We start from the raw sequence: 12,315 nt of genomic DNA on the forward strand, positions 1-12,315 counted from the left end.
AATGCAGTAAAATAGACCCAGAATTGCTGAGCAGACTGAATCCTGTATCAGATAAGAATGAGACAACATTCCTCTCCTAAAGGTCGAGGTCTGGTCTCACTTACCAGATGTTTACAGACTGTTGTTAGATGAAGAGGGGGGGGGGGGGGGGGGAGGGGGGCACACAGTGGTAAACATGACCCTGTCTCAACTTTTCTTCTCCCAAGACGTGTTGCTGCCATCAATGCAAGATGAATTTAAGCAAATATTTTTCATTTTCAACACTGATATATTTTCGAAGTTCTGATGTGAATAAAAATGGTTGATCGGATTTAACCACTGCATTTCTAAAAAAAAAATCATTCTACATAAAGTCCCAACTTTTTTGGAATTGGGAAGTGTGTGGAAGCCTCAGTGTTGGGTGGGTGGCGGGAACAGACAACATGTTGGGTAATCATTTTAATAAAATGGCTTCCACCATTCTCTCTGGAGCTTTTGGGTAGTTACAGCTTTCTTTTCCATGAGAGTCCTCCTCAGTTTTACTTTAAAGTCACCGCAGCTATGATCAATTAGCCTGCGTTCCCAAAGAGATGATGCTCTTCTCAGGACCACGGCTTCAGTGCAGGCACATGCCCATTTTCACTCCAACACAGAGCAGCTGAGTGTCCAACAAATCTGCACACAGACAGCACAATCCCCTCATCCTCTCCCTCCCTCCGTCACTCCACCTTCAGCCGAGTTTGAGGAGATCTCTCTTGGAGCTGGAGAGGAGAGGTCGTCCGTCTCTCTCCTCCAGCAGCAGTCGGTTTTCTCTGCAGCCTCCCTCTGGTTCAGCATGGATTTGGGGACTAAAATAGGCGCCGGAATTATCCCTCGGTTGGCCCTGCTTCTCCTCTGCTTACACGGGACAACCGGAGAAGGTGAGACGGCTGTGCGCTTTTTACTTTTCCCGGAGGAGGCAAACCGAGTCCGAGCAGCGCAGAGCAGCAGATAAAGCTTTAACTCTATCTGTCGTAACATCTGGGAAATCTAAGTTATTTATGTGCTGCATGCAACCAGATTGAGTTGTTTTATTTCTTAACTTCTTGTGTTAATTTGAAAGACGGTTGGGCTGCAGGATTTTGCGCGTCTCGGATGCGAAAGTCTTTGCTGTGAAGAGGGTGTTTGACTTATTTACTGCAGCTTTGTCGACATTAATAGAGTAGATATTAGATTAATGTATTAATGTATTAATGTATTTTTTAGCTACTTTCAAGGAAAAAACTAAATATTTCCACCTAAAGGTCTTAGCGGGATGCTGCTTCTTAGCGCATGATGCTGTCGAACATAATTATCATGTTACTGTCACCTGAACTGGGCATATTCCAGCTCATCTGTATGCATGAAGCAGTTTTATTTCTGGGGTTTCTGCTTAGTTTGTTGCTCAGCGGAGCGTGACGGGCATCCTCGGACTGATCTCCTTTGAGCAGTCGGGACCCGTTTTTAATGCAGGTTGGAGAGGTGTTAACCCTTTATGCAGTTTTAGAAATCAACGTATGCCCAACTGTTAGTCACTATTCAGATGTTCTGGGTTAAAGTGGCAGGGATCGTGTGATTATAGAAAATCAACAAGGATGGAGATGTGGTGAATTGTTTGAGGCAGATAGCTGTGAAACTTCTTGGTCTCTCTGATGTTTGATCCTTCTCTTCCACAACTCGCTAATATGCCACTTTACTCCTCATTTGTTCCTTATCGTTACTATCTTTACGTCTCTACTCCTTGCACCGTCGCACTCTTCTCTGAGACAGTCCCACATCTTGATAAAAATGCAGCATCTGTAACTGTGAATGATCCCTTTGATGTAAAGAAAGTCTGCTGTAAAGCATAAAATGAGGAGGAGTCATTCTCTTTCCACAGGTGGTCGGATGAAGATTTCTCCTCAAAGAAAGGTTTATGGAAACAGAGTTTTTTCTCCTCCCCGCCGCTCTCTTGTCCGTCTGCTGTGCTTCTCTTTCAGCTTTTCCTGCTGTTTCGCACTGAGATCAGCCTCTAACTCTCTGCACGCTTCTCTTTTCTCTCCGTCCTGCTGGTCCTGCTGTCAGCTCCCTTTCGCTCGTCAATGGATTTCCTTTTTCTCATCTTCTCTTTCTACTTCCCTCTCCACGTTAGCCATCTCTTTGTGCTTCACATCCCCCTGGATCTCTGCTCCCCTGCTGCATCTGTATCAAAGAGCCTCTGCTGTTTCGCTTCCCCCCTTTTCTTCACCACTCTTTATCTTCCCTTCCCTGCATGTTTTCTCAATGTTTCACCACCACAACGCCTCATTCCTCTTTCTCCTGTCTCTCCTGCTGCTCTTTTCATTCTCTGAGGTTGTGCCGGTAATTTTTCAACCGTCGTCTCTCAAACAATTGTTTATAGGACTGAAATCTACGCTCACACTGCACTTTGCTTCTCCCGTTCATTCGGGCTGTGTAAGCCCTTCAACAGATGCTGGTGTATTAGCCGTCTGTTGGTCCAGTTTGAAACTGATGTAGTGCCATACTCTCCGTGTTCATGTCGCATTGTCTGACAAAACTGAACACTCATCATGCACAGACTATAAATCAGAGCAGCATCATGATGAGACGGCAGAAGACAAAAGAGTCCAGCTGCAGGTTTCTGACTTGCTTTTACCTCTCCATCCCTCCTGAAGACATTTTACAGTTCACCAAGGCGGTATTACTGAATAACAAAGCAGAAATACACATCTTAACAGTCTCCGATGGTGCGATGATGACTTGTTAGCTGGAGGACTGCTTATGCGATGAGTTTCAGGACAGTTAATGTGAGACAGAGCTGCCTGGAGAGCTGCGAAGTCACTGTGTGTTTAATCATCTCTGATATTAACAGCCAGAATCGTGTCCTCTCAGACGGTTTCTTTCTCGAATGCAGAGTAAGGAGGTCGGATCTATTTAGTGTGCAGATAAAAGGAAAGTACAGCAACGTAAAAGGTGTGTAGCATTCTCATCACATCAGTGCTCATTTGAAGCCTAATCCCGATTAATAGAATTTCTATTATCTGTTCCTTTTTAATGCAAAGAAATTGCTTTTTTGGTGTTTAGATGCTCCACTCTAACTTTTTTAATTAAGGGAGTGATCACCGAGTTTATCAGTGGAGTTCCTAGTGACCTCAAAGATGCCGAAAGATCAGAATTAGAAACCTCCACTTTCAGATTAGATCCAATAGTTATTTGAGCCATTATTAATATCTGGGCAGGTGAAAGTAGATATGAACCTTTTTTTGGAAATACAAGAAGTGTCAGCAGCTTACTTTTAAACAGGTACAAAATTGACAGTGTAACATAACAAACAAACTCGGGAGGTAAAAGGTCGATATGGCTGAAACACAACGGCACATGACAGAACCAACCGGTGGGAACAGAGGAGGACATCCAGAGTACAAGTGAAGAATGAGCAAGAACAGGGAGCGTCAGCACGCCATAAATGACATAGATACAGTTATTACAGTGTCAAAGGGAACTTGGAAATGCATTTCTGTTTTTACTCCACTGTCTGCAGAAAAAAGCAGCAATAAAATCACATTTGTTTCAGCATAAAAATGTAAAGACTTGTGGAGTTGGCAGCAGTTTTGCAACAACATCAATCTTACAGACCAAGAGAGACCAATTTTTTTCCCAGAATTCAGTGATGGCTCAGGTATTGTAGCCCTCTGAGAGAAGAATGTGGCTGCTTTCTCAAAGCCAGACTTAGCCTGTTTGTGTGGCCACACACTATTTTATTCAAAAGCAAAACTTTTATGCAAACCGCTAAACTTTGCAGAAGTAAAAGTGGAAAGTGGGTCGAACTAACAAAGGATTTAACACAACATTTTATACAAAAAAATAAATCAATTAAAAAGTATGTTACAATTCAATCTCAGATTCTTTGTGGTTTTATTTATTTTTCTTCAAGCTGAGTATCAAGAGAAACTCAAATAATCTGAATCTTTCTGTGTAGCTGCCGAAATGGAAGAAGATATAAGCATCAATGCAGAGAAGTTTGTTAATGTTCATGAACAGTAACCCGGATACTAACATTTTCACCGAGTCGCAGTTCAGAGATGTTTCCTCCAGAGGCGTTTCATGTGAGAATTTAGATGCACGCAGCATTTATGCTGGACTTCTTGTGAAGAGTTTTTACCTAATCTCCTCTTAAACATCTGGGAGATTAGCGAATGAGATAATGTGCGAATGTAACTGCATTTTGTCCCCATGATTGCTTATTTGTGCCGCCTCATTCTCCCTTTGATTAGTCCGTATGTTGCTTTCCCTTCAATTTTTTACAATGTGGATGCATTCACATAAATTTGGCATTTAGATCAACACAAAACAGTCATCAAGGAGCCTCGCAATTATTCCCAACTTGGTGTAAAAAGGATACATCTATTTCCACGCTGTACATTTTGCATCATGCCTTGCCTCAGGGCACTCTGACTGGGTTTTGCTGTGAGAGCACATTTCCAGCAGAAATTCTCCCTGCAAACTGCATGTCAATGCCTGCGATAAACAAGACCAGATTGTCCGCACGTTCACCTGAGACTGTCATGTGTGAAAACAGCTTATGTTTGTGCACCAGTTGTCTGAATTTATGGGAAACGCATCAGTGCAGCAGGTTACTGGCCAAACTGGCAAAGCTAATCTTGCTAAGATAAGTATTTTTGTCCAAAAAAAGTCACCGGAATTGTGACTATGTGTGTACTTGGAAAGCTGAGAACAGTCTTTTCTCCTGCATATGAACATGTGTCGATCCAAAGAATGGATGGGCCAAAATATGACATAGATGTGAATGTCTTTGCCTTTATGTTATGTCCGGATCCCATATAATGTGGGACTCAGACGTCACATCGGTGACAGAGTTTGGTTTGATCCTCCACAGCGAGTCAGACTCAGAGCATCTCAGAGGCAAAGCATTGTGTTTTTCTAACTGTACGAGTCACAATAAGATGGGCAAACATGATGCATTGTAAAGACATCCAGTTGTAAGGTATTTCACCTTTTACTTTTACTTTTACATCTTGCTTTTTAAAATGCACTGGGTGTTTTATCAGGAGTGTGAGTTCCTGCATGGCTCTGTTGCTGTGTGCACCATGACACGGCCTCTGTAATAGGTACACCGAGTCCGTACATTTAGCTCAGCAGAAGGCTACTTATCTAAAACCAAACCATGGTGCGAAATAATAACTGAAACCTTAAAATGAATAATTAAATCTACGAATGGGTTTGCCAAATATACCTGGTTGGCTGTGAATACGTGTAAAGTCTGTGTTCTTTACTCTGGTTTGCTGAGAGATGCAGCAGCAGAGGAGGAAAAGCTCAAGATATTTTGACTGTAAACTCTGAAGGACAACAGAAAAACACTTAGAAGAAAACCAATAAATTTGTAATCCCGTATATCATGTAAAATTTATAGTGTCCGACTTACAGATGGACTCACTCCACATAAATGTACAATTTGATAGAACTATTAAATAATTTTTTCTTGTATTTGAAGAAGTTTAGACCAACGTGTTGGAGAGAGAGCTTTTATTCCAGTTGCTGAGATAATCTTGTAGGAGAATGTGTTGGCTGTACTCCTTCTGCTATAACTAACTCCACTTTGACAACTTTATACCATTTAGAAGTATATTCATCACGTTCTTTAAGAACCTAGATATTTGTATCCTAAGGAAAATATTAATTTAATGGCAATATCTCACTCTTAAGAACAAATGTCCACCTCATGCTGGTGCAAGATGAACAAAACAAAGTCTTAAAGTTTTGATAGAGTCGGAATCCTTCAGAGACCAGGGGTCAAATAAACCAGCGTGTTTATTCATGACTAAAGCTGTGTGACCGCACAAAGGCAGAGATATTTTCACCGGATTAATAAAGCTGTGTGCGTGCATCGTTCTCATTTTTTAAATTTGTCATCTAGAAACTATCCGCACTTGCACAAACTTGATTTTTAACCATGAGTGGATGCCGGCATTCCCTTGATTTCTCATTTCCGTACGAAGACAAGCTTGCGCCGTAATTTGATCGTCATGATTATTAAATTAACAGTGAAGAAGAAGCACAGTTTTACAGAGAAATTCATCAGTGAAGCAGAGAAAAAGAAAATCTGCTTTATTCTATGGTTTCCAATCGGAAGGTCGGTGGTTCGACCCTCGGCTTCCCCGGGCTACATGTCGAAGTGTCCTTGGGCAAGACACTGAACCCCATGTTGCCTACCTTGTAAGTTGCTTTGGATAAAACCGTCTGCAAAATGACTGTAATGTAATGTTTCAGTTGGGAAATCATAAGAAAAATAATGAGAATTGCTAAGTTAGAAAGAACCTGCAGAGGTAAAAAAAAAAAGTTGAGTTGACTATAGCCCAATTCGCACGGGATAAGTATTACCTATGGGCCCCCCCGTAATTCGGAATAATTGCGGAGAATGTCTGAGTTCTTAGTCCTGTGCGAATGCGCCATGTCCATGATTTGTGGGGTAATAATTCCGCCGCGAATTACCTACTGTATTTCGGCGAAACACAGACGTCCTGTGGTAATTTAAGTCCCGTCTGAACGCACACCTGTGTGTTCAACCTATGTGTACAACCAGGTACAACGGGGCAAAACAGGAAGTTACGACAATTACGGAATATCCGCTCATGATGTCTGTGATTTCAGTAAATTACAGACTTTCGCTTGTCCCGTCCGAATGCGCCACAAAAAATTACAGAGGTGCGGGGGTAGTTGCGAATTACCAGTGATCCATAGGTAATACTTATCCCGTGCGAATTGGGCTTATGACGAACAAAATTAGAGAGAATCAACATAATACTGAGCAAACTCAGTAAAATTCTGTTTGCTTTCATGGTAAATTATGTGGCGTTTCCTCCTCATGTCAAGGTTACATTGAGGTAGACGCGTGGTCTGAAGAATGTGCAAGGTGCGCACATGCTTCCCTTTTATCTACCAGTTTGTGTGGAGGGAAAGGCATACACTGGGTTTTTGTGTGTACACATCGTTTATGCATCTGGTCCCGGGACTATCTGAAATGCCACGGCAATTAGTCTGATAGCTTTTAAGATATCTGGATCAAAGTGGTTGAAAAACTGAGCAAATGACTGTGATCAGGGACTCCCTGATGTCCCGTTGGGATGCTCTTGAATAACTCTGTCAATCACTAAGAGTTTAAAATGTAACAGAGCACACAGACGGGCACACATACTGTTGTATGTCTTCCTTAACTGTGCTTTTTATCTGTAATCTGCTCTCAGTGTGCCCTCTGAAGCTTTTCTTCACTTGTGATGTGTTGTGTTTGCTGTATTTTTCCATGTCTTCAAGCACAATTTGAGTGCTACAGTAGTGACTTTAATGTATCTCCACATTGATTTGTGGGTTGTTTGAACAGTATCTTGTTTTTATAGCTCTCTTTGCAGATAGGCTGCTGTATTTTCGACACACTGATCAGGCTTCCTCTTATTATTACAGACACTTGTTGTTATCGTGAGCTGCACCATGCAGCCAAACATGAGTCAGTGTTGTTCTCACATCCAAAGTGTAATAACAGTTTGGATGGACGAACAGGTGGGGGGGAATGTGCACAACTCTGGTAAACTCTTGTTATTGATCAGCAGAACTTGATTTTCCCATGGCTGCGGACATGTGGGACAAGTCATCTCTAATTGAAGTTAGTAAGTTAACAGTTTTCTGTGTGTATTTTCCTTTTTTTTTTTTTAGTTTTCTCATCCTACTATGTCTGTCTCAGTGAAATATTGTGTTTTACAGAAGTTTCCCATCTAACCTGCGGTACTGTGGTTTTTGTCTCTTTTTCTGGCGTGGTGGTGCTCTGGTTAATTTTGCTGCCTCACAACAGGAAGCTTCAGGTTTGGCTGAGGTTTTTTTTGCTGTTGTTGTTGTGGAAATACACTTTCTCCCTCTGCCCGCCTGCATTAGTGCAGTTGAGGGGCTTTGGCTTACACATCAGAAACATATACCTGTTAATTGGTGATTCCGATACACTTTCAGTGTGAGTCTGCATGTTTCTTTGTGTTCCACCTGTGATCAACCAGTCCAGGGTGAACACCACTGTTTGCTATCTCCAGCCCTGTGTGACCTTGTACAGGATAGAAAAAGGACAGTGGATGCCCTTGTAACACCATATCAGGCGGTTATCACCTCACACTGGATACCAGACGTCTTCATCACAGCTTTCAAATGAGTGCTTTGAGTACATGTGATGAATTCCTGCATCCTTCTCTTCCCTTTAGAGATTTAAATCCAATAAATGGGCCCTGTGGTGTGTTTCAGGCAAACATGAAGTCAAAGTTTATGTAAGCACATTAATATTCAGATGCAGTTATTTAAATGAGACACATCTGACCTCCTGCTTGACTCAGTAATGTGTATCTGTGGCTGAGAAGACGCTCACTGCCTCTGCTTCCTCAGGCTCAGGCTGTAAAGTACTCCGAGTCTAAATGAACAGGTTAGTGCAGAAGTGTTCACAAAGAACTGGGCGTAAAGCACATTAAAGCTCCTCAGCGTAGATCTATGAAATCAGAACAGAGGTGAATAAAATAAAAAAAAGAATACAGCTTGCTGTTTCCAAAGGGAAGAAAGATTAGAGGCAACGATAAATAATGGATCATTTTGTTACACTTCAGTTAGATTTAGAAAATTTAACTCAATTTATCATTGAAGATATATGCAAATATTATGTATGTATGTAGCCTTTACTGCATATATGTCCACACAATACGATGCTGTAGCTAAACGAAAAGAAAATATTTCATTCGGAAAACATATTATCAATTAAGATTTTTTTTTTGAATGCCTGTTAAACCAGGATCCCCTGCCATAAAGATAGATTATGGAAGATAAATAAAACAAAGATGTACACATTAAGTAATTACCGCATTGGTAAGAGAACAACAGAATTAATGGAAATCCAGTGTGCAACCAAAGACAAAAGAGTGCTGCTTTAAAGGAAGTGGTTTCTGAAAAGAACCCACAGCTCGCGCAGTCCATTAAGTTTCCCTTCAGTCATTTATTCCTCAGGGAGCCCACCTTTGTTCAACATTCTCTTAATAACCCACGTGCCGTCCGTTTCAGTTCTCTGGTTAAAGCTGTTTATCACCAACAGAGCTGAAACACGACCGGAGGGGATGTTTTGTTTGTACTGTTTCCTTGAAAATGATCATGGCAGCAAACCAGCCAGCTGGAGGTTTTTATTGAGTTGGAGATTTGATTAATTGAGTTTATTTTTCATTCATTTTCTGTTCGTATTGTGAAAATGATCGATTAGAAAAAGCTAAATTAATTGGTGCACGTTTAGAAGCAGCGTAAAAACGCTTGTGATCCCAGAAAATAAACTTATTTTTATTCATGCATTTGTCCTCAGGCGTTACCGTTACACACAAGGTAATTATTTGTTAACAAAGTTAATTGACTTTTATATTTGCTTCCAGCTTTTGTTATCTTGAACTAAAGTAGTTTTGTTTGAGCATTTCATGGTATTTTGTCTAATTGTTAAGAATTTTAATTTCTAAACCAAAAGAGCGACATTGTCATGCTTGGAACGCTGCGCGGTTCAAATGGATCTTACTGGAACTGGAACAGCTGCAGCACATGCAAAAAAAACTTTGGTCAACAGCATGAAACAAATGGTAAAATCACTACAATTCCTGAGTCTGCTTGTGTGAAACTTGTCATGTTTGATAAAATGATGCTAAAATACCAAATTTTCAATTCTCCAAAAAACATTTCATGCAATTTTCATTTAAACATGAAAACATGCCAATGTTTGCATTGCGTGAAACTCATTAAAGGGATATCGAACTGCTCTTACATGTGTGAAAAGGCTTCTGAGGAGTCAGGATGGGTTCTTTATGAATCAGGGCCCTTGTGTTTGGTAAAATCTCATCTGCTTAAACTGAGTGACAGCTACAGCAGGGAGTTGTTCTCCATCTTCAGACTTCATTTTACTTTTACTGTAGGCACAATTCAGAGCTAAATGGGGTCAACATATGGAGCATCACTTATTAATGCAAATCTATCTCACCAAGCAGTCTCTGCTGAGTGGGAATTAGATTTAGTTTTTAGGATTTTTAGGAGATTTTAGGATGATTTAGTTTTCATCTGGGTTGTTGTTAATCATTTTGATTGATAATTGCACCGACTTTCTCAGCTGTCATCTTCAGGTATGTTCTCAGTCTCGTCAGTCTCATCAGTCCTCAGGTTTTTCTGTCTCCTCAGAGCTGATTAAGAGCCACTGGAGTGTGACTGTAATCGTAGCCTAATAACAGATAATCTTAAGAACACGAAATTACTTTAATCCTACCCTAATGACAGGCACACTAAACCTCTGTGTGTGGGTCCTGATTTCTGATTTGCATTTTCCCTTGGTGTTAAATGATGGCAAGCTGTCATTAGTGATCAGTTTCCTTTCTCTCGGCAGTGGGAAAGAAAACTACCCTGTGCTATTTGAAGTCAAAGGTTTTGTCAGGTCAAAACAGACTTTTAAAGTGGAGGAGAAACAACGAGCAGCTGAACAGGATTTCTTTATTAGGGACCGGGCAGTGAAACTGCAAGGACTGCAAGGACCCTATTGTATCTGTAAGGTTTCTTATTATTCCGTCTTCCGTCTTATTCTTTGCAAAAGGTGCTCGAAATCACTTGAAATTTTGCGAGCACCACCTGCCAGTTGACGACATGAAAAAATCTAAACTTTATATTTTTGGGAGTCGCTCATTGGCTCTGTAGCGCCCCCTACGATGCTTAAAAATAGTCAAAATTCGGTACACTCATTCATCATGCCCAGACGCACAAAAAGTCTCTTGGCGCCATGGTCCCACGTCCACAGGAAGGCGGCCATTTTGGATGGAAAGTGCGTTTTCGTGCCATTTTTGACCGATTCCACGCCTTGCATATGATCGAACTTGTCCTACAGATTTAATGCTACAGACTTCAAACTTGGCCAGGTTATTCTTAAGACATGGGGGGGAAAAAATCATGGGGAAACTTTTTCAAAAGGGCGTGGCCGTGGCGATGCCTCAAAGTTCGATGACTCGCCATCACTCGCCACAAAAAATGAAGTCGCTTATAACTCCCACATACATTATCCAATCTGTCCCAAACTTCATTCGGTGAATGCTGGACCCAGCCTGAACGCTCACATATTATCATAGTGACATCCTCCTATAGCGCCACCTGCTGGTGGTTGGAAAGGTCTTTTTTTTTACAACACCTCGCATTTGATCGAACTCCTCCGACATATTTAATGCTACAAGCTTCAAACTTGGCCAGGTTACTCTTAAGACATGGGGGGAAAAATCATGGAGAAACTTTTCCAAACTATGAACGGTGTGGGCGTGGCCAGGCGGTGAAAATCGTGCGATGGCGTTTGTTATTTGAAAGCCTTAGGCCGATTTCAGACCAGAGCGTGGCGTGGCGGCAGCGTAACGACGTCAGTCTTACGCCGGTTATCAGGCGGTGTGTTCAACTTGGCTTTTCACACCGGACAGTCCGCGGCCGCGGTAGTTCTGCTCCAGCCCTGTCTGCATTCCCCATTCATTTCAACGGGACACCGCCGGCCGCCGCCGGCCGCTGCCGTCCAAATTCCGCTCGAGTTCTATTTTCCAAAAGCAGCGCGGGACGGAGGCGTCTCCGCGCCGCTACCGCCCGACTACCGCCGTGTCGGTGTGCAAGGACAGATCTGTTTCCATGTATTTTCACCTCCGCCGGTGAAAATCGCTTCCGTTCCGCCACGCTTTGCCGCCCTGGTCTGAAATGGCTCTTATCATCATCGCAAGATCATGAAACTTGGCACACACGTCCACCCTGTCGACCTCGTACGTATGTAAAGGGTATTGTGTGTGGGCGGAGCAAAATGGCTCAGTGGCGCCCCCTAGAAATTTTCAAAAACCCCTCCGCATTGGGGTTATTATGTGCTCGTACGTACGCAGAGGGTATCGTGCATGTGAGCAAAGCTGCGTGACTACGACGTCCAGCGCATGCCCCAACGTGCGCACATCTCGGTCCCGCATACAGCTGCTTGCAGCTTTCTAGTTTAAATGTTGTAATTGTATCAAATCTAAGAGAGCAAACGTTGTGCTGAACAGTAAAATTTAGAGATGTTATTCCAAACTCAGTGAGGGCCCTTTTTTAAAAAAAAATAAAATAAAATAAATAAATAGATAGTAGATAAATAAAAAAGTGGGATTTAGCCTTGAGAGCCTTTTGAGGGATTATTGGGGCTTCTTCGATGCATCTTGAAGCTCAAGTATGGCACATCTTTTTCAGAATCAATTGAGCACAAAAAATTCTGCGGATGGTGTAAATTCAGCGGCTTATTTC

The 12,315-nt window shown here is 41.9% G+C and overlaps 1 protein-coding gene across 2 annotated transcripts in view; it reads left to right on the top strand.

The window, feature by feature from the left end:
* The first annotated feature begins 596 nt into the window (after positions 1-596).
* The window catches only part of LOC142398674 (contactin-associated protein-like 4), a 113,932-nt gene continuing 102,213 nt past the window's right edge, over positions 597-12,315 (top strand). For both annotated transcript variants that reach the window (XM_075482773.1, XM_075482774.1), the window contains exon 1: positions 597-899. In XM_075482773.1, coding sequence (XP_075338888.1) covers positions 815-899 — 85 coding nt within the window. In that variant the 5' untranslated portion in view covers positions 597-814. The remainder of the gene's footprint in view (positions 900-12,315) is intronic.

Source organism: Odontesthes bonariensis, chromosome 14 (genome assembly GCF_027942865.1).
Source record: "Odontesthes bonariensis isolate fOdoBon6 chromosome 14, fOdoBon6.hap1, whole genome shotgun sequence".
Taxonomy (NCBI): domain Eukaryota; kingdom Metazoa; phylum Chordata; class Actinopteri; order Atheriniformes; family Atherinopsidae; genus Odontesthes; species Odontesthes bonariensis.